Source organism: Tauraco erythrolophus, chromosome 3 (assembly GCF_009769465.1).
Source record: "Tauraco erythrolophus isolate bTauEry1 chromosome 3, bTauEry1.pri, whole genome shotgun sequence".
Lineage (NCBI taxonomy): Eukaryota > Metazoa > Chordata > Aves > Musophagiformes > Musophagidae > Tauraco > Tauraco erythrolophus.
The window spans coordinates 8,776,513-8,803,199 of record NC_141467.1 but is presented as its reverse complement, the minus strand read 5'-3'; the positions used below and the strand labels follow the sequence as shown (position 1 = coordinate 8,803,199).

Sequence of the window (26,687 nt, the reverse complement as noted above, 5' to 3'; positions counted from 1 at the left end):
CAAGCCTCCAAACCGTGACGGATATAATTTAGAGTCATTAAGTAGTTGCTGCTCAGTCCTTTAAATGAAGGTGCTAGCAAAGCCCTCTGAGCTCCACCGAGATCAAAAACCTGCTTCTGTACAAGGCTGCCCTCCCCCTTGGTAGGGGATTAAGTGACAAATTATTCTTTGGGGGTACAAGTGCTGTGTCTGCTGCGTTGCTTTGGTGGGATCTGGTCCTTTGGGGGTACAAGTGCTGTGTCTGCTGTGTTGCTTTGGATGGATCTGGTCCTTTCACCCTTGCATGAGTGGTGCCAGGGAAGCCACTGGGTTAGGCTCTTGCCTTTGAGCCTGCTGGGGAGCAGGTTGGAGCTATGAACTTGTTTCCAGGGCCAAAAGTGCAAGCAGTGAGCTGGGTGCCGTTCTCAGCGCAGGTCCTGGCTGAGACGGGTGGCCCTGGTGAACGATGCCTGATTGGCTTCTGCAGTCCTGGCTGTTGAAATGATGCCTTGAAACTCCGGCTCGGCTAGACTTGCTGTAGGGAACGCCTGGTTCCAGTATGCCCAGGGACTGAAACGAACCATCCCCATCTCCATCCTGGGTCATGGGACTCTAATCCTTTGAAACTCCTTCTTCAGCCCTGTGCAGTCTGCCCAGGCCCTAAAGTTTTGGGGATGCTTGTTTGAGTGAGGAATATAGAATTTAGCTACCATATCCAGCTTATAACCTGGAATTAGCTTGTGGGCACGTTTGTGGCTCTGATATAAGGAGAAATTATTGCAAAGACTGAAACCCGTTCCTAATTCCAACTTGCTTTCTCCTTTTGTGGCAGATACCTGCATGTTGTCAGAATTTTTGCTCCGTGTCTTACCATACATAGTGATTGTAATAACCACCTCATCCATATACCAAACCTCTTGATTAGGATTCTCCGGGTATATCATTTGATTTTTGCACTGTCCCCAAACTGACCAATCTTTGTCTTATTGTCACCTCATTGTCACTTCTCAATTAAAGAGTAACAAAACTGAGATAAGATTATTTGGGACTATTTATTAATTACTGTGTAGTGCCCCAAACGTGTCACGCTCACTGACAGCACAAAACACGTTTTTGCTGCTGTTTAAAAACTCACAACCCTCTTTCAGACAAACCCACCAATTTAAGCCTTAACACAGCTACTAATCAAGTTGGTAGAAGAATAATTAGGGCAGGCACAGTTGATATCCAAGGTTAAGCAACAAATCGAACTTATGACTAGAATCCAGAAGATGTTATCCTAAAAAATCACTAACATAATCTTAAAACAAATCCTATTTCCTTTATGTTTGGAGTAAGCAACTGCAATTTGTTATTTTCTTTGTGATTGTCTTGCAGTTTCTGTACATCTCTGTGGACAAAAGCATGTCACCTCTGAAGTGCTCTCATTCTCCAGCAGGATGAGCAAACAGAGCAGTAGGACACATCTGAACTCAGCTTTCCAAGCTCAGCCGCTCCTTATGCTGTTTTCAGCCCTGTGAGCCTTTTCCTTGCTGTCATCTGGAGATGCTTTTTCAGGATTACAGAGACAGTGTTTAGCCTGCTTGGAGACAGACCTGCCTGTTGTGCTGCCATGCTAAAATGATAGGCTGAATTCCCTTTTGCTGCCATGCAGTTCTAGGCTATTTTTATCACCCTAGAGTGTTATTTTTTTTCCATCTGACTTCAACAAGGGATTAAGTTGTGAATATTTATAGCTCCAACGTTTGCATTCTTCTCCCAGGTAGAATGTAAACAGCAGAGTGATGCTGTTTTGGCCAGGAAATTGGGCCAAGCCTTTCCAGATCTGCTGATGTTCATAATGAAAAGGTTATGGGAATGTGTGAGTAAATCGTCTTTTCCATTAATGCAGTCCAACTCGCCACCTGGAACTATTCATGCTTCTGAAGAAACAGGAGATAGTATCTTAGAAAAGCTGAAATGACCAAATTTGTAACTCCTTGCCTGAACATCAATCATTTCCTATTGCAATGGGAACAAGGGACAGTGCATTAGCAGGCGGAAAGTATACACTGCTTTTGATACACTGTGAAGATATTATCAGACAAATGTCTTTTTTTTTTTAAAAAAAAAGTGCATGTTCAGCCTGTTCAGAACAAGTGAAACCCACCTGAAAACCGTATGTATTTTTTGTATGTTACAACATGTGCTGTAATGCCATGCAAATACGGACCTCCACGCTGTGTAAAACTGACATTCCATCGCTTTGCGTTTTCATTTTCTTTCGATAAATTCGCATATCTAGGTGTGCCTCCTATAATCACCTGTAATTCCACTGATAGATCAGTCGTATAGGAGAGACCAAAACCCAAAAGACTTTCCAAGAGATGTAATACTCAGCAGCACATCGCTTCCATAAAATTATCCCAGCTTTAATAGCAGAAGCATTGTTTTTCATGAAGAACCATGGACACATGTGTTCCTATTTTGCAACAGAAAACATCAGCAATGCCTGTTTGGCTTCCTTCTGGTGCGTCTTTGCATGCCAGTGAGTAATTCACTTGTGCAATACAAACACATCACTACAAAATGCAAACATAGGAATACGAGTCACAGTAGGAATAAGAAATGCAGGATGCTAGCAGGATACTCATTAGTTTGGCTCTGCTGTCTGAGATAACCCCAAGCCAATACCAAACCTTTTATCTTTTATGTGTGCTACCTTTTTCGATGTTATTGCAGTTTAAAATTTTCAATGTTCAGGTTATCATGGTTTGGACAGATGCCTAGGAAGGTATTATGATTATTAATGATGTATTAATCAATTTTATTATAAACATAGTCCTCCACTTGGCTGACTGATACCTGCAGCTGTGAATGATGAAATTCTGCTTTCATTTACAGCAGCAACAAAGAGATTCCATCAACAGGAATGAAGATATTTTATGTCCTAGGCAAAGGAAAGCAAGGTCCTTATTTGGTTTATGAAAACGTAAAATTTCTTAAATGAAATATTGAAGTCACGAGTCACCTGCGTGCTTTGCAACACCGATTTATGGCATAGAAAGTCATTTAGCCATTTCCAGTTTACAGACACCATTAGGAAAACCTGTGTGTATAACTAAGATGACGGAGAAACTGTCCATACATGAGGTTTAGAAACTTTACTAGAGGGAGTGCATTAATTTTATTGTTTTTCAAGGCAGGTATTGTTTTTGTGCTATAATTTTATACAGCTAAATCCTTCAGATCCTAATTTTGATTAGGAAGTTTTAGCAATGCCATAACTGTTAACGTTAACATTATCATAATGCAAATCTGTAGCACAGTGTCTGGTAGCTCAACTGCTTAAAATATTTCTGAATCTGCCGTACAATGAATTCCGGCTGAAATAAATTGTGCTAGCTTCGGCCTTTTTTAGAGCACCACTATAGCTATGTAATACATCTTGACAAGGCCAAAAATGAATAATTAAAAATGATAGAGATTTGACTGAATTTCAGTAGCTTTTTTCGGAATCTGATGATAGTGGTTAGCTCCCAACAGGACCAAACAGATCTCATCTAGAGACAAGTGCCATCTAGCGATAAAAGATGTATTTGAGTTCATGAAGCCAAAAATGACCAAAAAAATGGCATCAGCCTGCCACCTGCTGCTGTACAGAATTACTTCCAGAAACATATTTGCTAGGCCTCGCACTGACTCAACAAACACACTCCTGTGCGAACTGGGTTCAGGAAAAGGCTGTCCATTCTGCAGCAGCGTGCCTTCTTTCCCCTTGGCGTTTCAAAAGCGTTGGGCAATATTAAAATAATGGGGTGTTCTCTGCATTTGAAAATAGGCCACATCCTAAGAAGCCGTCTTGGAGGGCTCTGGTACTTGCTAACTCAGGTGTCCCCATGGTCCTGTTCAAGTTTCTGGTCCTGTTCAAGTTTCTGGTCCTGGAAAGGGGCCTTGAGCTGAAAACTCAGCTCCTATTAAAAGCAGGTGCCTAGTCCTTGCAATCATATAGAATCACAGAATGGTTTGAGTTGGAAGAGACCTCAAAGATCATCTAGTTCCAATCCCCCTGCCATGGGCAGGGGCACCCTCCACTAAAAGGCTGGCAAGATCTCAAAGATCTCAATAAAAACATCACCGCCAACTGCAAAAAAAAAAAACAACAAACAAAACAACAAAAAACAAATACAACCACACTATTAGTTTTGGCAGCACAGGTTGATTTTTGAGTGTCGGCTTCCAACAGTGAGATCGAGGTCCTTCATGGGTTTTGAGGGGTGGGAGTTTTAGCATCGCGTACTTTGCTCACACGCGTCAGAGTAAATCTTGGCTTTGGAAAATGCACTTAGCTTCCTAGAGATTATGCCAAGTAAAACGTCCCTAAATGTTGTAATGGATGGACTAAAATGCTAAGCATACCAATTACAGTAAATAATACAGCGCAGGCAATATCATTTTTTGCTGCTCTTTATGGCCTCAGCGTTAAGGGAAAGAGTTATTCCCTTATCAAACGGCATTATTGGCGAGTCTAGTGCAGCACGGTACTTTCTGGATCACTGCTCCATATAATTCCGTACTTGTACAGCCCGTTCTGTCGAAACGCCCAGACCTCCGGTGTCACCTTGAGACGGGCGTACGAGAGATAGATGCTCGTTTTCCTCTGGCAGCCCTCACCGTACCCGAACCTGCCCCGAGAAATGCGGGGAGGAGCGAGGAAGGGCAGCCGGCTTGGCCTAAGGAGTGAGGGGGAGAACGACTGCGGCGGCGGCCGGTGAGGGGGAGAACGATCGCGGCGCCGCCCATGAGGGGGAGAACGACCACCGCGCAGCCTGCGAGGGGCGCCGCTCGCGCGCCTGACGCGCCCGTTGCGCACGCGCTCCCGCCGTTGCGCACGCGCCCCGCCCCTTGGCAGAGCCGCGGTCACCGATCGCTCCGCCCCCCCCCCGCGGAGCCACGGCCGCCGGGACCGGAACTGCGCATGCGCCCGAGCCCGCGCCGCGCTCGCCTCCCCCCCCCCCCCCGCGCCTGCGCCGTACGGTCGCTCCGCGGGCCGCGCCCGCCTGCTGTAGGTGCTGGGGGGGGGGCGGGGTCCCGGTGCGCGGTGGTCGCGGGCGGGTGTCTGTCTGTCTGTCCGCGGCCTCGCGCTCATCCCCTTTCCCGAGTCTCTGCCCTTCCGCCGGGCCTCGCTGCCGCCTCAGCTCCTCTGCCCCGCTCCAGCCCGCCGCCGGCCTTCCGCAGCCCTTCCCGCCCCTCAGGCCGCCGCTGCGGGAGCTGCGGTGAGGACCCTCTGCCCGCCAGCGTGTGTGCGCAGCCGGCGGAAGGGCGGGAGCGGTGCCCCGTGTCCGCCCCGCCTGGCCCGCAGGAGGGGGGTGCGTGTGTGTGGGGAGAGGGGCCGTTCGATTTCCGCCGGGTGGACGGTCCCTGGCCCAGGTGTGTGCGTGTTTTCCCTTGGACATGTAACCCAGAGCGGGTGTTGCACCCCGGAGCCCGGCCGGCGGGTGCTGCGCCCGGAGCCGCGTTCGGTCCGTGCAGGGAGGGTGTCGTGTCGGCGGGCAGAGGTCGGCCGGCATCTGCCCGCCCCTTCGCGCGGTGTTTCTGTTCGTTGCTCTGCTGGAGTCACCTGGCGTGGAACTTAATAGTGACGAAAAGTGCTGTTAAGGCTGAGAATGCATGAGTCTGTGAAGGCAGGATGAGTTAATCGTGCTCTTTTATACAGAACACTTCCAGTGACATGGCTAGGGACTTATTTTCCCCCTTCTTTTTTCCCAATTTATTGAGGATACATGTAAAATTTGGAACGCTGGTTGTTTGCCTAGAATGAAAATACATATCCTAAATACGGAGCCAGAGAGGGAGGAAACAGTGTTCCTTCTTTTTTCCACTGAGTATATCAAGTGTACTGCTTGTACAGTGATAGTTTATTGAAATAGCGGTCCTTTCTTACAGATCATGCTGTTATTTTTCAAACCATATTGATTGTTTCTGTTCTGTGACTGTCAGCTGTCAGCTTCCCACAAGCTAATTGCTTTCTAAACAGCACATATTAAATGCAGATTTAAAAAATTTCAAGTATTTAATATGTAGTTGAGTGTCTGTAGCATCGTAAGTCTGCTTTTGGACATGACTGCAACATGAGGAGTAAACACTCTGATCACCGGACCCTTAAATGCACAATACGTGAATATCACATTTTCAAAAGGATAGCACACAACTGGAGATTCTTCCAAGTAATATAAATATTTTTTCTCTAGTTTTGAGCTACTAGTTGTTCGAGCTCAGAAGGCATTAATTCAGTCCTTTGCTGCTTTACATTTTTCTGGCTGATCTTGGCCCTGATCCTACAAAGCACTGAAAATGGACTTAATTTGAAATGCAAATAGGCCTAGTGGATGTACAAATTTAAATACATGCATTCTTTGCCAAATTGTGGCTTTTGTTTATATCTGCAAATACTTTGCTCCTGATTTGTGCTTCAGTTCAGCAAGGAAAAGAAGAATTTCACTAGAAAAGCTTTTCAGTGCATAATTCACCCGTTGCTCCTCACTGGGAACAAGTAGTTTTTCACCAAATTTCGCTTCTGTCACTGGGCTTAAAAGTTAGCGTTGTTTTTAATACTTGAGTTACAAAACAGAACTTATTTGCAAGCCCGCGAAGGAGAGGGATTTGTTATTTAGAAGGTTGAACTGAACTGAAGTGTTGGTCATGTTTGTTGTGAAACACAGAGTACTCACTGCAATTTGCCATTGTTTCCAGTATAGGGATGAGACATTCATTTCTTTTTAGTACTGGAATGGCAAGCTCAAGACTGTGGCTGTTGCAGCACCTGATAACAACGTGAACGTTTAATTCAAATCTGCAACTTGAGAACAAACCTGCATACCTAGTCTTATTCTTTCCTGTCACCTCCGTGCTACTGAGGCCAACATCGGCGTGACCTTGCTGCTGGCTGTCTTGGTCGGTGAGTATGAAACCTGATGATTTTACTTCTTTGGATAACAGTTTTGCTTGATTAGGGTATCTGTAGCCAATTTTGTCAGACTCCTAACTGTATTTTTTATATTGGTTTTGAAATATACCATATCACGTAAAAGACTAAGTGTCTCTCCAGCATTTTCTTTTAAAACTTTTTGAAAAGTAGTGTAATTTGCTGCAGGAATAAAACTGAAAAAATAAATCTTGGTGGTTCATTTGGAAATTGGATCTCTTTAGTCCTTGTTTTTATATCCAGTTATTTTTATCATTGTCTATGTTAGCATATGCTGAAAAATAATTTTGGAAGATTTTCATATGCTATAGAATTTATTAATACTGTAGAGACATAGGCAGTCAACTTTTATGGGTGTGTAAAAGTACTTGACTTTAATGCAATAGGAATATATTCTTGTAACTCTCAAGGGGGAATTATTGTTTCTCTAGAAGGAATCAATCATGGCTGACGACTCTCAGAGAAACTTCCGCTCGGTGTATTATGAAAAAGTAGGGTTTCGTGGAGTTGAAGAAAAGAAGTCGCTGGAAATTCTGTTAAAAGATGACCGATTGGGCAAGTTGGTTTCACCATTTCCTCTCTGACTTTGGTGATTTGGAGCTGGGGATGGAGTAACAGAAAATGGTTAGGTGCTTTGCTTATGCTTAGTACTCAAATATTTAAGTTTTGCATCTTTTACCACTAATCTCTCAGTTATTACAAGCAGTCCTCTGAGTTTCAAAGATTTGAAAATCTGATTTTTAAAAACCGTTAAAGGTTTGTCTGCTTACTTGTTTCTTTTTTTTTTTTCTTCTCTCATTCTCTATGCCCAAGAAACTGAAAGCTTTTAATGACAACAATTTTCATCTGAAAATATATCATCTCCTGCTGTTAATTCCATCTAACCTCAAAATAATGAAGATTTTGTTATTGCTGTTGGTCCCTGGGGCATGCCACATCTCTAACAGAACACAAAGATAAATGTTATCCCTTCAACAAGGCCTTTAATTGTTTAGGCATAGTAACGCAATTTACAAAACATCTCTGAAACTGTTACAGTTTCTTCCTGGTGAAAGAATTCCTGGTGAATTTTACTGTAAATCAAGCCAATGTGTATGTTTTTCAAAATTGTTGTGGTTTACAGGGCACATTCTGTTCTTGAATCAGTGAAAGCATCTGTTGATAATATATGATGAAAGTGGGGATTTTGATCTGCAGCAGCTAAGGATTTGTCGTACTTAAGTAGATCAGAGACTCAAATCTATTGATAATTATATTTAAATTTCCCTTAATATTTTTTCTCTTTATCTATCTACAGATATTGAGAAGCTTTGCACGTTTAGTCAAAGGTTTCCTCTCCCATCCATGTATCGTATACTGGTGTGGAAAGTGCTTTTAGGTATGAAACATAACATCTGTGATCCTCTGTAGAAATGAGTATGTAGGAAGGTGTGTTTTTTGTGGGTTTGCTCGGTTTGTGGTGGGGTTTTTTTGAGAGTTAATGACATGGGTTATTCTGTACTGCTTTGCCTACTGATACGTATTTAGCCTACTTCTATATTCATCTAGGGCAATTATAAAACAATATTCCATGCATAGTTTTTGAGAACTTTTGCCGAAGTGTACCTAGAGGAATGTATTTCTATATTTAACTTTGTAACACTATCCAAGTAAATTTGAAAAGTGAATTATAATAAGTCACCGATACCTGAGAAGATATTCAGTTCTGCTCCTAAGATAACAGGCAATTCAGCTGAAGTAAAGCTGTGATTAAACTTAACAAAAACTGGGCAAGGTATGGAGTGGGTGTTTATTCTAAAGAGAAACTGTGTGTGCTGTAAAATCTTGATTTCTTCTGGTTTTGCTTCTGGCTTTAAATTGTATTTGCCATTGAAGAAGTTATGAGGCCAGAGATAAATTGTAGTATCCTCAGTAACCATAAAAAAACATGAATAGATTCTATTTTCCTTCAAGTGCGTTAGTCAGATGGCTAATTAAAAAGTACTAGTGACTTTGAAGTAACTGATCAAGTGTGTTGGGTTTACCAGATGAAAGATCATGTCACCTGAAGACAGGAGGGGCTGTGGAAGGTCTGGGAGTTCTGACTCTCACAAGATACCTGGAGAGTTTCCCCGTAGGGTTGCTGTGTGTAAAGAAACACTGCCAGGTTGAGTGTGAAGTTACATTGTCTGACAATCTCTGGAAGGGAAATGGGATGTACCGTGTTGGTGGTGGAGCATTGTGCCACTTTTGAAAAGCTTGAGTGTGACTCCCATGCTGAGTCTTGTATTACCAGGGCTGTGCTGGCAGGAACGATGCTGATATCTGAAATATTGTTTCATTGGAGAGACGATGCGATTCAGTCAGGAAGATTGGTGACTCCTATGTCAGACTGATTTTTTTAAAATTTTTTTTTGAATTGTCTCTGTTTTAGGATGTTTATTTATTTTAGGCTGTGCCATGATCTTGAACAATGTTCAAGTAAATGTCTTCTGTTTCCCTTGTTGGTTTCCATTTTCTACTACAGTTGAAATAATGTATTAGAAAGTTCTAGCTGAGTTTTAAACACTCTTTTAAAATGCTTTTTCTTCCTCCTTTTTCTGCCTTTAGTTGTGTCTTCATATTCCTGATTATTTGGATTCGTAACCCTTTTTTTGGGAGAGGTAGTAAATTAACAGTGCACACGCAGAAGGTGCAAGATCTGTTATAGAAGTTGACATTCCGGACATCGATCGTTGAACTAACCGAGTCATCCTACTTGAGAAAAGTCTCTGCCACAAGAGTACTTGTGTTAAGATCCAAAAGATTCTTGAGCCCTGGCCCTAGCGAAGTGGTCAGCATCCTTTAAAATATTAGTAGTAGGAAATACAGTGTAGGAGGGTTGGACAGGTGACTTAGTGCAAAGTTCTTCAGCCAAAATTGTGAGAGCAAAATACATTCTCTTGGCAAACTTGTAGCTCACTGCAGAGCCGGTGATGTACGTTTGACTTTCAGGATGATTTGTGAATTATACAGTAACACAAAACACTAAGTTAACTGCATGGGAAATTACATCAATTTTTTAAAAGGCTTTTTAATTTTAAACCTAGAATGATGTGTTTCAAGTATGGATTCTGTCATTCTTTATACTCCTTCAGTGGACAGAGGTACCAGGACTTTTCTTCTGCATCTCAGTGTTAACACTCATTAGAATAGCTGGTGTTCAGAATGGCGATGCAGTGTCTTTCCGTAAATGATGGGAACAGCAGCCCAGGCTGTTTCTGGTGGGAGGTGTTACATGTCCTCTAAACAATGTTAATAGTTTAACAAAAGAGATTCTGTCCTGGGAACAAAATTATCTCTAACACAATGCTGTCCCAGGTTACATGGTATGTCAGCAATCATAAAATGGTTTGGGTTGGAAGGAACCTTATAAAGATCATCGAGTTCCAAACTCCCTGCTGTGGGCAGGGACACCTTCCACTCAGGTTGCTTAAAGCCTTGTCCAACCTGGCTGTGAACACTCTCAGGGATGGAGCATCCACAACTTCTCTGGGCAACTTGTTGCAGTGCCTCACCACCCTCAGAGTGAAGCATTTTTTCCTTACAGGTTGCCCAGAGAAGTTGTGGATGCCTCATCCCTGGAGGTGTTCAAGGCCAGGTTGGATGAGGCTTTGGGCAACCTGGTGTAGTGGAGGGTTTCCCTGCCCATGGCAGGGAGGTTGGAACTAGATGATCTTTGAGGTCCCTTCCAACTCTAACCATTCTATGATTCTATGATTCCTTAGATCTAATCTAAATCTCCCCTCGTTCAGTTTAAAGCCATTGCCCCTTGTCCTGTCACTACACATTCTTGTAAAAAGCCCCTCTCCGGCTTTCCTGTAGCCCCCCCCACCTGTAGGTACTGGAAGGCTGCAGTAAGATCACCCTGGAGCCTTCTTTTCTCTGAGAAGAACTGAACAGCCCCAACTCTCTCAGCCTGTCTTCATAGCTTAGGGGCTCCAGCCCTCGGATCATCTTCGTGGCCCTCCTCTGGACCCAGAAACAATGCCTCTGTTAAATTCATGTTCAAGTATGACTCATGATGGTTTCTAGATGACATCCCTGTGTTGTTTCAGCTTCTTTTCTGTCTGTCTAAGGTAGTTTTCTGTATTTGTACAAAATGTACAAAATCATGATGTTGACTCTGGTTTTGCATGCTGTGAAAAATGTCTTACTCTGTCCCGGCTTGTGAAATGCAGACAGGTTTGCAGTTGGAAAATAAAAGATAATTTTCTATCTGCTGTTCTTGTTACTAAAACTCAACCATTTCATGGTTTAACACTTGGCAGGAATATTTTTTTCTTTAAATAAGAGATAAAAGCAGCAAGCAGTCTGTTTCAGAACTGATTTTTGAATAATACTTTGTTCTAATGGGTTTCTACAAAGGGAAAAATTCTGCTCCACTAGCGATACGGAAGTGGCATTTTTTTGCTTTGATGTATGTAGGATCTTATCTCTGTTGAAGCCTGTGATGGTTTCGTTGTGAACGTCAGTGCATGGCAAGATTGAGCCTTGAGTGAGGGGAAGGATCAAGTGAAGTGTTGAGCATCTCTTCTGGAGATTGTAAACAGTTTTATTTTCTCTGCCTCTTTGCTTAGATTTTTTTTTTTCCTTTTTTATTTTTTGCTCCTAGGAAACTAGAAAAAAAAATGTATTGTGCTAAGAAAGTAAAAGACGTTACCTCGCAAAGTATTTGGGTGGTATTCTTAAGTTTTAATGTGTATCTGATTGAACCTATGTGATTGATTTTGCTTCTGAATGTTATTTTAGAGAGGATTGATCTCTATAATACAGTGAGTAAAGAGTTTTCTGGCAGAGCTGTAAAAGTAAATGAAGTAATACTGAAAAGTATGGTATCTTTGCATTAGTTAATTGCATGTACGTGTTCTCTGGTCATCTGAGACAAAGTGGAGAATTTGAGAACATAAGCAGATAATGTGTATAAAAATCACTCTGCATCTGCTTTGTTTTCAAAATAAAGCTGGGCACAAGCGTGCAACTAGTAGCGTACTAAAAACTACAGGTAGGTATGAATGATAGGACAAGGGGAAATGGGTTTACGTTGAAGGAGAACAGATTTAGATTAGATCTTAGGAAGAAATTATTCAGTACAAGGGTGGTAAGACTTTGGAATAAATTGCCCAGAGAAGTTGTGGATGCCTCCTCCCTGGAGGTGTTCAAGGCCAGGTTGGATGGAGCCTTGAGTAGCCTGGTCTAGTTGTGAGGCGTCCCTGCCCATGACAGGGAGGTTGGATTAGATGATCTCTGAGGTCCCTTCCAGCCTATGCCGTTCTATGATTCTATGAACAAGTAACAAGTAGGATTCACAATTTAAAAATAAAGCTGCTTAGAGAGGCAGAGTAAACCAATTAAATTATTTTCCATCTATCCCAACAATGACATTTCTTATCAGCATACTGATGTGGTATATAAAAGAGTTAGCATGTGTTTGCTTCAAATCTTGTAGAAGAACTTGAGAAACAGTAGTCTAAGGGTATATTTTGGCTATGCTTACTTAACATGTGAAATTAGTTTTTGTAAATCTGATGCTAAAGTGCTTTGTTGGTCCACTGACTCCCAGTTTTGTAGAATTTTTTCCCTGTTTTCTTTGACCAAGTTTATAAACAAACTGCAGTGCCAGGTCCTACATTTCTGTAGGCTGTAGTTGTAGTAGGAATTCAATTTAGGCAAATCTCTTGGAAAGGGAGTTTGGGTGCTGTTTTTCCTCTTTACCGTTGCTTATATTTTGTTTTATTTTTTTTAATTATGTATTTATTTATTTATTTATTTATTTTTCTTTTTAGGAATTATTCCTCCTCACCATGAATCTCATGCTTTGGTGATGAAGTACCGGAAGGAGCAGTACTGGGACATACACCATGCTCTTCGCGTAATTCGTTTTATTAATGATTCTACCCCACAGGTAGATGTTTTCCTCCGCATACATCAACTGGAATCAGGAAAGTTGCCTCGAAACTTGGCTTTTCCGTTGGTCAGTTGTTCTTTTAACAGTATTTTAAATACAATGCTTTATTTAACTTCAGACTATAAACCTGTGAGAAACTGAACTGCAAGTAGTCCCACAGACGCACTTAGATAGACAAAGTAAGGTGAATGGAAACCAGGGAAGTGCTGGTATAAAATAAGGGATTTTAGTCAAAGTGCTTTTCTCTTTTTCTTCCCCTAAGTACTTATGTAAGATGTTGCGCCTTAAAATCTCTTTTGTGTATTTTGCCTGCTAGGCTTCGAGCCTTTTGTACTCTAGTACACTTCGATTTCTTTATAGCACTGAAATAAAGATGGCATAATGTTACTGGAGCTCGTAGGTTCTTAAATGTCCTGGAGCAAAGGTATTTCAGAGCCAGTATAAGTAGCGATTTGTTGCAAATTACATCATATTTTAAAATTATTTGGTTTTAAATCTATACTTTAATGTACTGACCTGCTTTTTCTCTTAGTCTGAACTGATCCAGGCTTCTGTTAGATAATGTGTGTACTCTGTGTTTTACAGTGTACTCACATGTGGGTAAATGAGTCCATTTTGATGATGAGGCTATACTGTGATGATAAAAGCAATCTGTGGATCCTGTCTGTGGATCTTATGTGTGAGCATCTGTGAAAGATGAGATGATGAAAGGAGCTATGGAACTTTCTGAAGTGTGATAAACATACTTTATCCTATGTTTAATGTTAATTTATCCATGTTCACTCCAGCTCATCTTGCTTATTTTGTTATTTTTCATCTGTAATAACAAAATTTGACATCAGAACTTAAAAAAAGACAAAGTTAAACAAAGTTGATGTGGAAAATCCAGTAGTATTTTGGACTGGAGAACTGTATACAGCTTACTCTTGTCAGAGAAGGGAGAATATCTTTGTGCCCTTACCATTGCCTAGGAGTGTGACCGTCTTACCCTGCACGTTTCCTGTAGAGAAATTTCCTTGATCTTGGCCTGTGACCCAGTGGGCTGAGAATTCATCCCTTCTAGAGCAGTATCACTTTCTGAGCAGGTGTTTTGTCAGTGCATCCCGGAACACTAGCTGCTCTCAGTACTGTGATGGGGGTTACCAGAGGTGGTCTTTAGCAGATCCAGTTATTATGCCTGTAACCTGTGTTTGTTTTGCTGCAGAAACTCTTTGTTCTCTTTTTATGCCAACCTGTTTTCAGTGCAGTCGCTGTCCCCTTAAACTTTTAAGAGGTTACTGCTTGATAGTAGTGCAGATGTTTTATTGTGGAGGCAGAGGGAATATAAAGATGATGTTGGATTGGCCTAAGTATTTTGAAATACACATTTAAGTTGGAAATCATAGAAGTCTGCTGAATATGTTTTGTGCATCTGAAAGCAGAGCGTTTAAGTAGGGATGTGTGTGTATTGCAGCAGTTTATGTAGCAGAGTCGTATCCTGGTAGTATTTAGACTGTCCACACGTTTTGCATGAGTTGTAATCTGTGCAAAAGCCAGTGGTACTATTGCTCACTGCTGCTGATGGCTACAGTTGATCAGATTGTGGATACATATCTGACTTGTTACCCTGCCTCCTAATGTGGTCAGTACTGCCTGTGTAAGGAAGATGTAAGAGGGCAAATATCGAGCCTTTCCTTGTGCATCTTCCCAGTTTAGACACTTCCTGAGTCTACTCTTGGCATGAGATCTAGCTGATTGAGTTTGCCTCCATCTATGCTATGTGCTGTCATACCATTAATTGTGGTTTAGGCATGTTGAAACTTCTGTCAGGAAAGTATATGCTCAGGAGAACAGATAATGGCATGCCCATCACATGCTACTGGTCTTGTATTGTGGGGAATAAGATACTTGTCACATGGAGAAGATATTTATTTGTCTCTAGGAATATGTTTTTCTCAAACCGAATGATTTTCTGTATATTGAAGGTAGGCATACAGCTCATGGCTGCATTTTTTTTTTTTTTTTAGTAACTGTAACATCCATGACAAAGGTGTTTGAGGGGCCTCTTTGGCCCTTAGCAAGGAACAGGATGAAAAATTCTGCTGCTATGTGGTATAAAAATGTGGGGCATAGAAATAGGATTATCCCTACCTTGCTGGGATGTAATATTATGTCATTTGAGAACTTCAAATTAGAGTTGTTCCAAACTCCTGTTGTGTGTTTTGGTTTTAAAAGCAAGACAAGCCTTTTTTGTTCTGCTTTGATGGGTATCTGTCACCATAATGCAGCCTGATATTTTATCTGTGAATGTCAGAACAGCTCTTTGCGTACGTTGATTCCAGTTTGTTTTCCCAAATAGCAGGGAAAAGGAACATAGGAATAATTTAAACCTGATAGTCCAATACTTGTGTGTAGTTCACTTTTTTGGCTTTGTTTTCCAGGAACCTGAAGACGAAGTGTTTCTTGCGATCGCTAAAGCAATGGAGGAAATGGTGGAGGATCCTATAGAATGCTATTGGCTTGTCAGTTGCTTTGTGAATCAGCTGAACAGCAAGCACAAAGATTCATTACAACAACTGGTAAGGAAAAAACACTGTGTGGAGACAACTGGAGCCTCAGAGGTGACACTCTGGGATTCTGTTCCACCAACTGTTTTGAGAAAACAGGAGGAGCGCTTTTGTGTTGTGATTGTGCTGTCGTATAGGACACTGTCTAACATAGCATTAGAAATTTTTGTTTGCTACCTGGTAGTTTTCAGTTACATCTTATTTTCTTTTCAGGTTAGCTAAAGCTTACATTGTATCTAGTTGAATTATATTTCTTACAAATTGGTCACTTAAGAGTTTTCTTTATTTTAAACAATTAAAAATGTCACAAAGTTAAGAACATCTTGATGTCTGTCTGCTGCTTTTTAGGCTGCATCTCTGGCATCCATATGCTGCTCATTGGATGATAGACAAAGCACAATTGTTTTGCTTTATAAATGGAGCAGGGTGCTACGTCTTCAGAAAAACAGCATGTTACAAATTAAGTTATAATAAAAGATGGAATAGTGTTCTTTTGGCACTGATAATTGAAATTCTCTCATAGAATATTAATTTTGAATTTGTCTTACTAGTTTATAAAATTAAAATTTGATTGCAAAGAAAATGCATACTTATAAAAATTACAAAAGCTTTTGTAATTCTTCAGGTAGTCTTAACAGCTAAGAAACTTCTAGTTAACAGTATCCACTGAGTACTTGTACATTAGCAATCACTAGTTCTTGTGGAACTAAGAAATACTTTTTAAACCTACTTCGTGTTGCTGGACGTGATAGATTCAACTCTACCAATTTCTGTAATTAGTTTCAAAGGGCAGAGAAGCATTTTTAAAGAAAATGTGTGCTCTCACTACATAGGGAGTGCCAAGCATCTCCCTCCCTAAGTTTTTGTTTTAATACAAACGTGGTACCAAGACTCTGGATGTTAGAATGTGGACAAAGGAAGTGTTTTCTCCCTTTGACAGCTGAAGTCATTAGCTGTTTGCCTCATTATGACAAAAAGCATGAAGGTGCTCCTGAATCAATGAAAATGCGTGTTGTGTAACATTAGAATTTAAACAAAATGAGAATTACCTACACTTTTGTGTGGATAATAATCCACGTGTTCATGCTTCTGAATACTTTGGATTTTTAAACAAGAAATCAATGTACGGCTTTTAAGATGTCACACAGGAGTTTACTCTCAGAATTGATTTTCTGGGTTTTGCTGCATTGCGTGTAGATTTTTTTTGGCGTATGCTGAGGTGATTGGGTTTGAGGTGAATGAAACTCCATTTTACCTGTGAAGGTAACAGTAATTAGTGCACATTTAACCTCTGCATCAGCTCTCAAATACCTCCTTGCATTAGGGCATGCTGCGTATTTTGGAAGTGCTGCTGGTGGTCAGCAATTTAAGGAACCAGAGGTGGTTTGTTTAGTTAAGTACTTAATTAGCTAATTGCAAAAATCAGCAACACTTGTGTTTTGGAATATGTTTTTAGTTAAAACAATGCAGGTTTGTTATTTTAACGTGTTATTTTATGCGGATTGAATTTTTAAGACATTTCTTGTCTTACAGTGTGCGGTAACTATGGAGGGTACTCTGATGTGAGTTATCCAAAATTTTCCAATTCCTTTCTCAGCCAAAAATTCTGGAGCAGTATTTGAGCATTGAAGATAACAGACTCCTGATGCATCTGAAAGCATGTGCTGCAATGAGCAAACTGCCTTACGATCTTTGGTTTAAAAAGTGTTTTGCAGGCTGTTTACCTGAGTCCAGTTTACAGAGGCAAGTTCTCTTTTATTTCTTTCTGTTTGTCAGGACATAGTAATTTTAGCTTTTTGTCATCACGAGCAGGCAAAGAGCTTTCCTTACTTTGGCTGTAAGATTATGGAGTTAACTTTATTTTTGGCTTGGAAATGATAACATTGAATTTGATTCCACTTGTTACTGATGCAAGATAATCTCTGTGTGATCATTTCTAGCATTGAAATTGAAAAAGAATGGAGTTAAACGTAGCAGCTGATTCTGTTAGACACTTAATGCCTCCTAGGATTTAAAACTCCAAATCTCCTCTTAGTGATAGATAGCTGAATGGTAGTCCATTTTCAGGCTTTTTAACCAAAATCCTTGCTTAGGGAGTGATTGTAATACTGTATTATCATTCGATGAAAAAGATTTTGGGAATGTATACTGGTTTTGGCTGGATAGAGTTAAATTTCTTCATAGGAGCTAGTATGGGGCTGGTTTGGATTTGTGCTGGAAACAGCGTTGATAGTCCAGAGATGTTTTCGGTACTGCTGAGCAGTGCTTACAGAGAGTCGAGGCCTTTTTTGCTCCTCACACTGCCCCACCAGCGAGGAGGCTGGGGGTGCACTCGAAACTGGGAGGGGACACAGCTGGGACAGCTGACCCCAACTGACCAAAAGGATATTCCATACCGTATGACATCATGCTCAGCAATAAAACTGAAGTGGAGATTGGCGGTGGGGCCACTGCTTGGGAACTTGCTGGGCATCAGTTGGTGGCGAGCAATTGTTTTCATTTGCATCGCTTCTTCCTTGGGTTTTATTTTCCTCTCTTTTTGTTATTTTTTTCCCCTCTTTTCCTTAAAATTCTTTGAAATTATTATTATTTATTTTTAATTATTAAAGTGGTTTTATCTCAACTCGTAAGTTTCTTTCTCACTTTTACACTTCCAGTTCTTCCCCCATCCGCCTGGGTGATGAGTGAGTGAGCAGCTGTGTGATGCTTAGTTGCTGTCTGGGAGTTAAACCATGACATAATGTGTATTTTAAAAAGTACTAGGGCAGGTTGAGTATTACAAAGTTAATGAAATAGTGCATTATGTCAGGAATCTACAGTTAGAAATAGGCTGTCCTGCTTTTAAAAGGGGAAAATTCTTGTGCACAGCACTTCACTGAAGGGCTTCTGAGCTGAAGCTTGTGTGATTTCTCTAGTTTTGCTGCCTGAGAACTCTTGTAAAGCAGAAAATTCAAGCTAGGTGTAGAGAAGCATATCCTTTCTGTGTTAGCGAGAGTTGCTAATAGGCGAGCAGGAGGTGACACAAAGAAAACAGTGGTTTCATTTTCAGCTGCCTGAGAACTTCGAGAGGTAACAAGGTTCAAGGGAAGTTTTACTCCAGCACCTCCAGGACTTCAGTGGCTGGTGTGGGAACCTAGCATGGAAACAGAGCGCTTTGCAAAATGGTCTGGAGAAAATGCTTTACTGTGGTCGTAATCTGAATAGTGGATGTAATCTTGTTTGTGTACTCGGGACTTCACATATCGTGAAGGAAAGTGGGAAACAACTGTTTTTAAAAATCATAGACTCATAGAATCATAGAATGGCATAGGCTGGAAGGGACTTTAGAGATCATCTAATCCAACCTCCCTGTCATGGGCAGGGACGCCTCTCAACTAGATCAGGCTACTCAAGGCTCCATCCAACCTGGCCTTGAACACTTCCAGGGAGGGGCCATCCACAACTTCTCTGGGCAATTTATTCCAAAGTCTTACCACCCTCGTACTGAAGAATTTCTTCCTAAGATCTAATCTAAATCTGTTTTCCTTCAACTTAAACCCATTTCCCCTTGTCCTATCAGTGGACACTTGTAAAAAGTCCCTCCCCAGCCTTCCTGTAGGTTCCAATGTTTTGTTTGTCCTTGTGAAAATAAGTGGGTTTTAGGGAACAAGCTGTAAGGTTAGAAATCATGCTCTCTAGTCTGGTCGTACCATAGTCCTTGAGGTCCTGTATGTTTTACTGTTGTCAAGGAACATGTCTGAGAGAAAAACATTTTCTGAACCAAAACCGAAGGGTTTGAAGTAGACCTGTAGGTGTTACGCTGTATGTGGCACAGTAATGGTTACATAGCAGGTTCTTCTCATCAAGCACCTAGAGGGCTCCATCTCTTGTAGTGGTTCTGTGTGATGTGATGGTGAGGAGCTCTTACTGCTTCTATGGCTACAGAAATTATGTAGGCATGTATAAAATGTTTGTTACATCGTTAAAAGTGATTGAACACTTATGGTTTGCCTGCATCTCTGTTTCTCATTTATGTTTGCAGGTTACTTTCAGCAGGTGGTGATGGACATTGAAACTTCATGCCTTAAACTACTGTCAGTAGAAGTGACTGCTCTGCCTGGGACTTGCCAGTCTCCTCAGGCCTTTTCTTCTGTAGGCTTCTGTGACCAGAAAGAGCCTTTGCAAACTACTGTGTTAGGAACCTCTTTGCACGTCTTCTAGGAGATATTTTTATTTAGAGCTTATGTGATTTCATTTTTCTACTAGGTCTTACGGCTGAGAACTAGAGCTGGAAGAGGAATTTGCATTAGAGCAGTTTTGCTATTGGAGGATTCAGGGTTTTTCTTAATTTCTGTTGAAAATCGAACGTTTTATGGAGCTGTGTCATCTTGATAGTATAAAGAAAAAATCTACATGAAGAATTTTGATTTCATATTTTGTCTTGTCAGAATCTTTAGTTTAAAAGTTCTACCATTTTGAATCAGTTCATTTACATAAAATATTTTGTCTACTTAGTGTACTGTTTAGCATTCTCATGTACTCTTTTACCTTACTGAAGTAGAATATTTTGATGACCTGAATTCCACACCCCACCCCCACCCCACCCCCCCCGAAAAGGTCAAAATACTGGCTTTTTGTATCACTCTGGTGTAAAAACAGATTTCAGTGTTGGTACTTCTGGTGGCACAGCAATCCCTTTTCCCAACAGTTCTTGAGAGAATATGATAAAAGTGCACTTTTTCTTGCCATGTTAGGTTCTGAATTATTCAGTTGTTATCATAATAGCCTCACTTGCTAAGGAAATAACGTACTTCATGGGTAGCATGTGACAGATGAACTTAATTAATGCTTGGAGATTCAGTCTGAATTAGAATCTAGAAGCCTGAATGCTTATCTGAAACGTATCCAAATGGCACTGTTGGAACTGCTGAGAATTGAGAACAGGTCTCCAATTCTCCTGTGAGTTTCACTTATTTTTTGTTAAGTGAGAGATGATCTGAGCTCAGTCTTTTATGATTTAGTGTAACTTAAGATTTAGCACTGTATTTCTTAGAGAGGTTGCTTGCTTTCGATAAATTGTGGTCGTCTTTGCCAGGCAGCTGAATCTAAATGTCATAGTTTTCTTTTTTTCTCTAAGGTGTGCAAGGTTTGTATATGCTATGCAGAAATTGTATCGAATAGTGGTGAGATAAAGCTGCTTAATACCAGCTTTACTCCTGACAGGCATTGTCATTCAGTATAAATACTGTTGTATAGCATGCTTCTAGTTATACCACAGGTAAAATTTATGAATCAGTTTAACTTAAACAGGCTTGGAAGATGTACATAGACAGGTTTCGTGTAGAAACTTTTCCTTTGAGCTTATGCAGTGTCTTTGCTTACCCTAATACACTTGATATATTAAGTGACAAGCTTCTTAATAAACTTCTTAAAGATGCCACATTGGTAAAAGAGAAGAGCAGACTGGCCATTTCAAAGGCACTGTATCCTCAGGGTTCTGTATCCCACCTGGAATATAGACAGGTTGCTTCCTGGAACGTGAACCAGCCTGTAGCACCTGGTTTTTGGACTCACTGTTTATATCACACCTTTGTTTTCATACTCACCATTGCCCTATTCGCTCGAGTTCTGCAACAGCATATCTGGTCATCTGTTCAGTAAGCCCCATGCGTGGGGAGCTTTGGAATGGAACGGGCTGGAGACCCCTGCTGTTAAAGCTCGGTGTCCTGTTCCTGGCTTCAGCTCTACAGGCAAAATGCTGCTTTGGCTGCCAGTTTATTCCAGCGCTGTCACCCCGGATGATCCAGCTGCAACAGAAGTAGTGCAGCTTTGCGTATGTAATTGTGAATGAGCCAGGCATTTTTTATGGCCTGACGTTGCCAGTCACGTATCATGCCCCTGACTACTCGAATACATGTTTGTATTCTGCACTGAAGGCTTGGCATTAGCAGGACTGTAATAGCTGATGGGGTGGTGTTAGGTTATTAGCCTCTGGTGACTTGTTTGTGGCAAAGCATTTGATAGTTCTCCTGAAATCTTATCGCTGCCTTTCAAACTGGCACTACCTCAGGTGTTAATAATATATGGCTTCTGGAGTTTTACATCTGTAATCGCCGTGTCCTGCGTAAATTACATCTAGTGGTAGAAACGTAAGTAATAGACACAACGGAAATATGAAAAATGCCTTAAATTTACTATGGAGTGGGAAGGCATAAGAATGTGCCCATAAATTACTACTAGAGAGAAACTTAAATGTGCTTGCCTTTGTCTAAATAACGGAGCTGCGTCCCAGCTCTGGAGACAGATGGGCACAAGATCATAACATAACATCAGGGTGAGACTTGTGCCAGCCTCATCATGTCACTCTGTGCCCAATTACCATTGGAAGGACACCCAGAAGTCCAGGCAGAGGAGCAAGCATTGGTTCTTATTAAACATCTCTGGCCTGGATGACTGGAGGACCAAAACCAGGGAATAAGGTTGAGTGTGCTTACCCTGCAGCCTGGGGAAAAAAGCTGTGAGATTAATGATAATATTTCAGAAAAAGAGAGATCACCCATGCTGTGATGCTCTTTGTGTACTACTGAGCTGTAGTGGCTGAGGAACCTCAGAAACTGCCCTAGGAATGCCATGCCTTCACACACATGGTGAGTCACACAGTGTCTGCGGGAAAAGCTCAGTGAAAGGTAAATGGCTTCATTTGCATAATCCTTGGCATGCTCTTCACCTTCATAGCTTCCTCTTTTTACTTTTCCTTGTGGTTGTTATTACTGTTTCACTGTTCCAGGAATACCTACAGGCGTGCTCCTGCGGTTAATTGGATACTGTTATGTTTCACAGAGGATGACAGTCACAAAAAACCATAATGAATTTAGTGTATGCATTCTTTTTCAGCATTCCTGAGTAGGCCTACAGGCACAGTGACCTGACACTTCTATTAAAATTTTCCTATCTCTAGGATATGGAAAAACGGGTAAAAAGTTGCTGCTTTGACAGTACACTTCAAGTGTTTGCTGTTGTTTAAAAAGTGAAAGTAGAATACATATGTTATCACCTGCTGAGATATAATGTGTAAAATACATGCTTCCTTGAAACTGCCGTGGGTTTTTTCCATTCTAAGTGAACACTTTTCTGACACAGTTTATGTTGCTATTCCTGGCTCTGCCGGTGCTGACTCCTGGTCTGTTTATCCCAGTGTCACACAGTCATTCCCCTGTCGCTGTGGCTGGTGGAGTCGCATTGAGGGTAACAATAGCTGGAAATGTTAAGGGGAAAAATACTGCAGCAGACACAGCTGGTTAGTGCTGACATCTCATCCTCTTTGCTACAGACCCTCTTCCAAAATTTGTGGTGATTTAGATGCGGCATCTGTTCTGCCATTGTTAAAATGTTTGTTCTGGAATTAGACTAAATAATGCAGGAAAACATCAGAGTTTTCTGAGCGTGAAATGTAACTCACTGTAATGTAATTATGGAGACTGAAGTCAGGAAGCTTGGAAGCAGAATAGTGATAGGAAGCTGGTTACGTTAGATTCGGATTAGTAAGTTTGTGTTTGAATTAACGTGAACTTTAATATGAACTTTAAAAATTCTTTTCAGTTTTTGAGGTCTTCTGTTGTCTGTATTGTCATTCATAATTACAGTTCTGATGTCCGTGAAACACAAGGGTGTTCTTGGGTTCTAAACAGATGGAAAATGTATTAGAAGTAAACAAGGATGACCTGTACAGTGTGGAACAGGAATATGGTCTCAGTGTTCTCGTAGCCTTGCTTAAATCTTCTAGACCTGACTTCAGCATCAGTGTGGTAGTTGTACTGATCGCTCGTCCTGGGATGCTTGAACCGCAAAGGAAGCTGGAAGGTTTTAATCTCAAATTATTTATTGTTCCTGCCCATATGACAATTAAACTCGTTTTTAGTCATAACGAGTCAAGGAATTAAAATTGTATTGCAAAGGGGAAATAAATTGGCAGTGCCTTTTTTCTCATCTGTCCATGTGGGTTTTTTGTTTATTTCCTTCTTTTTTAAGACTATTCCTGAAGATTTTATATATGCTTTTCCTCATTTCTTCGTTATAAGTTAAATTCTAGTCTGAATTTTTTGATGAATGGAGAGGGTGTAAAAGTAGTGTTAAGAGAGTTATGTGAATAGAAAGTTAAGAAACAGACAAAGAATTGACTTGAGTCACAGTGTGAAAAATAAGCACTGTAACAGCAGCAACCGTTCCACATCAGGAGTTATAAAAGCTTTTCACAAAGAATGACAAGAGAGGTTGAGTGTGGCGAGGACTCCCACCAATCCCTCTGCTCAAGCAGGACCACTTAGAGCTGGATGCCCAGGACCATGTCCAGATGGCTTTTGAATGTCTCCAAGGACGCAGATTCCACCACCTTTGGGTGACCTGTGCCAGTGCTTGGTCACTCTCGCAGCAAAGTGTTTCCTGATGTTCAGAGGGAACCTCCTGTGTTTCAGTCTGTGCCCGTTGCCTCTGGTCCTGTTACCGGGCACCACTGAAAAGAGCCAGACTGTATCCTCTTTGCACCCTGCATTCAGTTACTTCTACAGATTGATAAGATCTCTCCTGAGACGTCTCTTCTCCAGGCTAAACAGCCCCAGCTCTTTCAGATTTTCGTCATAGGAGAGATGCTCCAGTCCCTTAATCATCTCCATGGCTCTTTGTTGGACTCTCACTTCTTAACTCCTCCTTGTTTAAAGGTGTGATACCTACTCTTCAATTCAGCTGTCAAAGTTCATGTTATGCCTGTATTGTGTTCTCCTGGCACTTCAGGCTGAAGGGCAAGTTCTTCTGAGAGAAAAGGTCATATAGAAATTGAATTGTCTTTGGAAGAAGCACACCCATAGGTCCAAGTTTGTAGGTGGGCTGCAGGAGATGTATTCAGAGATGACGGAGAGCAGTACGTGATCTTCGTCCCTCATGTTTTTATTTGGAAGGAGAAATGCTTTTAATAAGTGCCCAGAAGGAGCAAGAACAGTAATCCTCAGAAAGCCTTTCTGCCACAGCTCTTAAAATTCAAGAACTAAAAATAATGCAGGCCTATAAAAGCTGCCATCTGACAGATGGCCTCACACTGGTTTTGGATAATCTTTCATCCCAAGTCTGTTGAGTTGGGCCTGAGATAGAGCTGCTGGCTGAAGGATGATTTCAAATGGTTGCAGGCTGCTCTGGTAGTGTGGGTCCCTCTCAGTATTCGTTGAAGTTCTGTTGCTGAGGTACTTGCAGCCTTTGGGGACCTGCCCTTCAGGTTTTGTTAAAACTCTGCCATCCAGGTACAGTTTTGTACAAGTGGTGGGAGTGCTTAGGTAATTCTGGGAGAGTGGGTTGGATTGAAAGACTTAATAGCTGTTCCTTTTGTCCAGTTTAAACATAACGGATCATATCCTGCTGGTATATCGTGTTCGTATCTCATACAGCAGTGGCCTGGAACATCTGGCTTCTTGAGGCGTAGTAGTTCAGTATTACATCCTTCCGAATTTTCAGCTACTTAACTGTTTGAAGAGTGTCTTTATTAGGCATGCTAATAAAGCTTGTTTCTTTTTTTGCAGTAGGGGAAATTCTCACCTTTACCGTACGCTGCAGAATAGTTGTCACAGTTCAGGCTATTAAAACAAGATTTGCTTTTTGTAGTTGAGCTTGTGCACAGTAGTTCCATTTCTAAACAAGAAAACACCATATCAGTTCATGACTGCTTGCCATCACTCTGCTCTGTACAGATTTAGGACTTGATAAAATACCTTTTATTGACCCTGACCTGAATAATTCAATACGTTGCTGTTATTCAGGAAAATAATCTGGAAAAGGGTTATTGTTTAAAGACTGTTCTAGCAGATAAACAAACAGATAAACACTGCAATAATGTTTAGTGATTCCTTTTATTTTTTTTGTAGAGTGTGGGACAAAGTTATTAGTGGGTCCTGCAAGATCCTTGTTTTTGTTGCTGTGGAGATATTATTAACCTTTAAAATGAAGATAATAGCACTGAGTACTGCAGAAAAGATCACACAGTTTTTGGAAAACGTAAGTAATCTATTGTGCTTTGCATTACCTTTTATGGTTTATAAAAGTGTGTTCCAGCCTTAAAATCACTTGCCTGTTACAAACGTACCATAAGATTACTATTACATTACTTACTGAGAGTAGTGTAGTAGTGCCAAGGTGAAGAGAGACTGTGCAGGGGTGAGAATAATAGTTTTTCCTATCAGGAGGTAGGTTTTTCATGGAATGAAGTTATTTTTAGGCTTTGGGGAATGTGTTATCTGTGTACAGATTTGACAATATTCCTTGTGATACTAAAGATTTTTGCTGTGAAAGTTAAGTGCAGATGAGGTTAGGTTAATTTTTTTGGAAGCTCCTTACAGGGTTGGTTTCTGGCACCTTTTGGCTCCTTGCCTGAGTGTGAATCTGTAGAGCCAAAGTATGTTTTCTGTTGATGTAAGGATGAGATCATGAACCTGACCCTGAACTTTCCTTCTACGAATAGGAGCGAGCATGGCAGCAGGGTTGTGGGATCCCAGTGTAACCTGGGTTGGTGAGGTTAGATACATTTGTGGGCATGGATGGTCGATACGAGTTCTGCCTGGTGGCAGGTTGGGGATCTGTGAAGTGTGAGGTGCCTGGGTGGTCATCTTATCATTTTGTAAAGAAAAGCTTTTTGTCCAAAACCTGGAGGTGATATGGTGTGTGTGGGACTGAGGGATGGTGGGATGGTAGGGCAGGGAGATGGGATTCTAGTTTCATTATCTTTTTAATAAAGAGATAAAATCTGAACTGGAAATTTCAAATCTTTATTTTAAACAGAACAGTCCAAATAAAGTACTCTGACAAGACATCTTGCCCTGATCTTTTGTAGATTCCTCAAGATAACACTGATGCTATTGTCAGCAAAGCTGTTGATCTGTGGCGCACGCACTGCGGGACTCCAGCACACTCAGTCTGAGAACTTTCTTCGCTTATGACAGCTTGAAAAGAAAAAGAAAGACATTTAAAAAGACATTTTACCACTCTTCCCCCATCCTAATGTGATGTTCTTCGTTACCTCTTCTGTGTAAAGATGCTGTTAAAGCAGCTAATAGCATAGTGATCAATATGTAAATATTTTTCAATAAATACGGATGGAATGAGGATACCTAGTGGCAGTGTGATTGTGTCCAGAGTGTTTCTTGGCCAGCCAGCTACAATATTCTGTTTGCACAGTGTGCTCGCTGGCCTTTGGGGAAGTAAGTTGAACTCTTGAAGCAAGGTAAATAGACTTGTAATTTAAAAATGTTTTTATATG

At 41.1% G+C, this 26,687-nt stretch overlaps 1 protein-coding gene across 1 annotated transcript; it reads left to right on the top strand.

The window, feature by feature from the left end:
* The first annotated feature begins 4,994 nt into the window (after positions 1-4,994).
* On the top strand, positions 4,995-26,533 carry TBC1D7 (TBC1 domain family member 7). Its single transcript, XM_086608995.1, has 9 exons — positions 4,995-5,023; positions 6,712-6,916; positions 7,375-7,498; positions 8,241-8,321; positions 12,748-12,935; positions 15,290-15,427; positions 17,013-17,158; positions 25,300-25,429; positions 26,262-26,533. Exons 3-9 carry the CDS (start codon positions 7,387-7,389, stop codon positions 26,346-26,348), a joined length of 882 nt encoding a protein of 293 aa, XP_086465121.1. The 5' UTR covers positions 4,995-5,023; positions 6,712-6,916; positions 7,375-7,386; the 3' UTR covers positions 26,349-26,533.
* Positions 26,534-26,687: the final 154 nt, after the last annotated feature.

Bases quoted from the DNA above. Each gene is read 5' to 3' on its own strand.
- TBC1D7 (XM_086608995.1), top strand. From the start codon at position 7,387: ATGGCTGACGACTCTCAGAGAAACTTCCGCTCGGTGTATTATGAAAAA. The intron at 12,936-15,289 runs GTCAGTTGTTCT...TTTGTTTTCCAG, and splicing joins GAAACTTGGCTTTTCCGTTG to GAACCTGAAGACGAAGTGTT. The intron at 25,430-26,261 runs GTAAGTAATCTA...GATCTTTTGTAG, and splicing joins TCACACAGTTTTTGGAAAAC to ATTCCTCAAGATAACACTGA.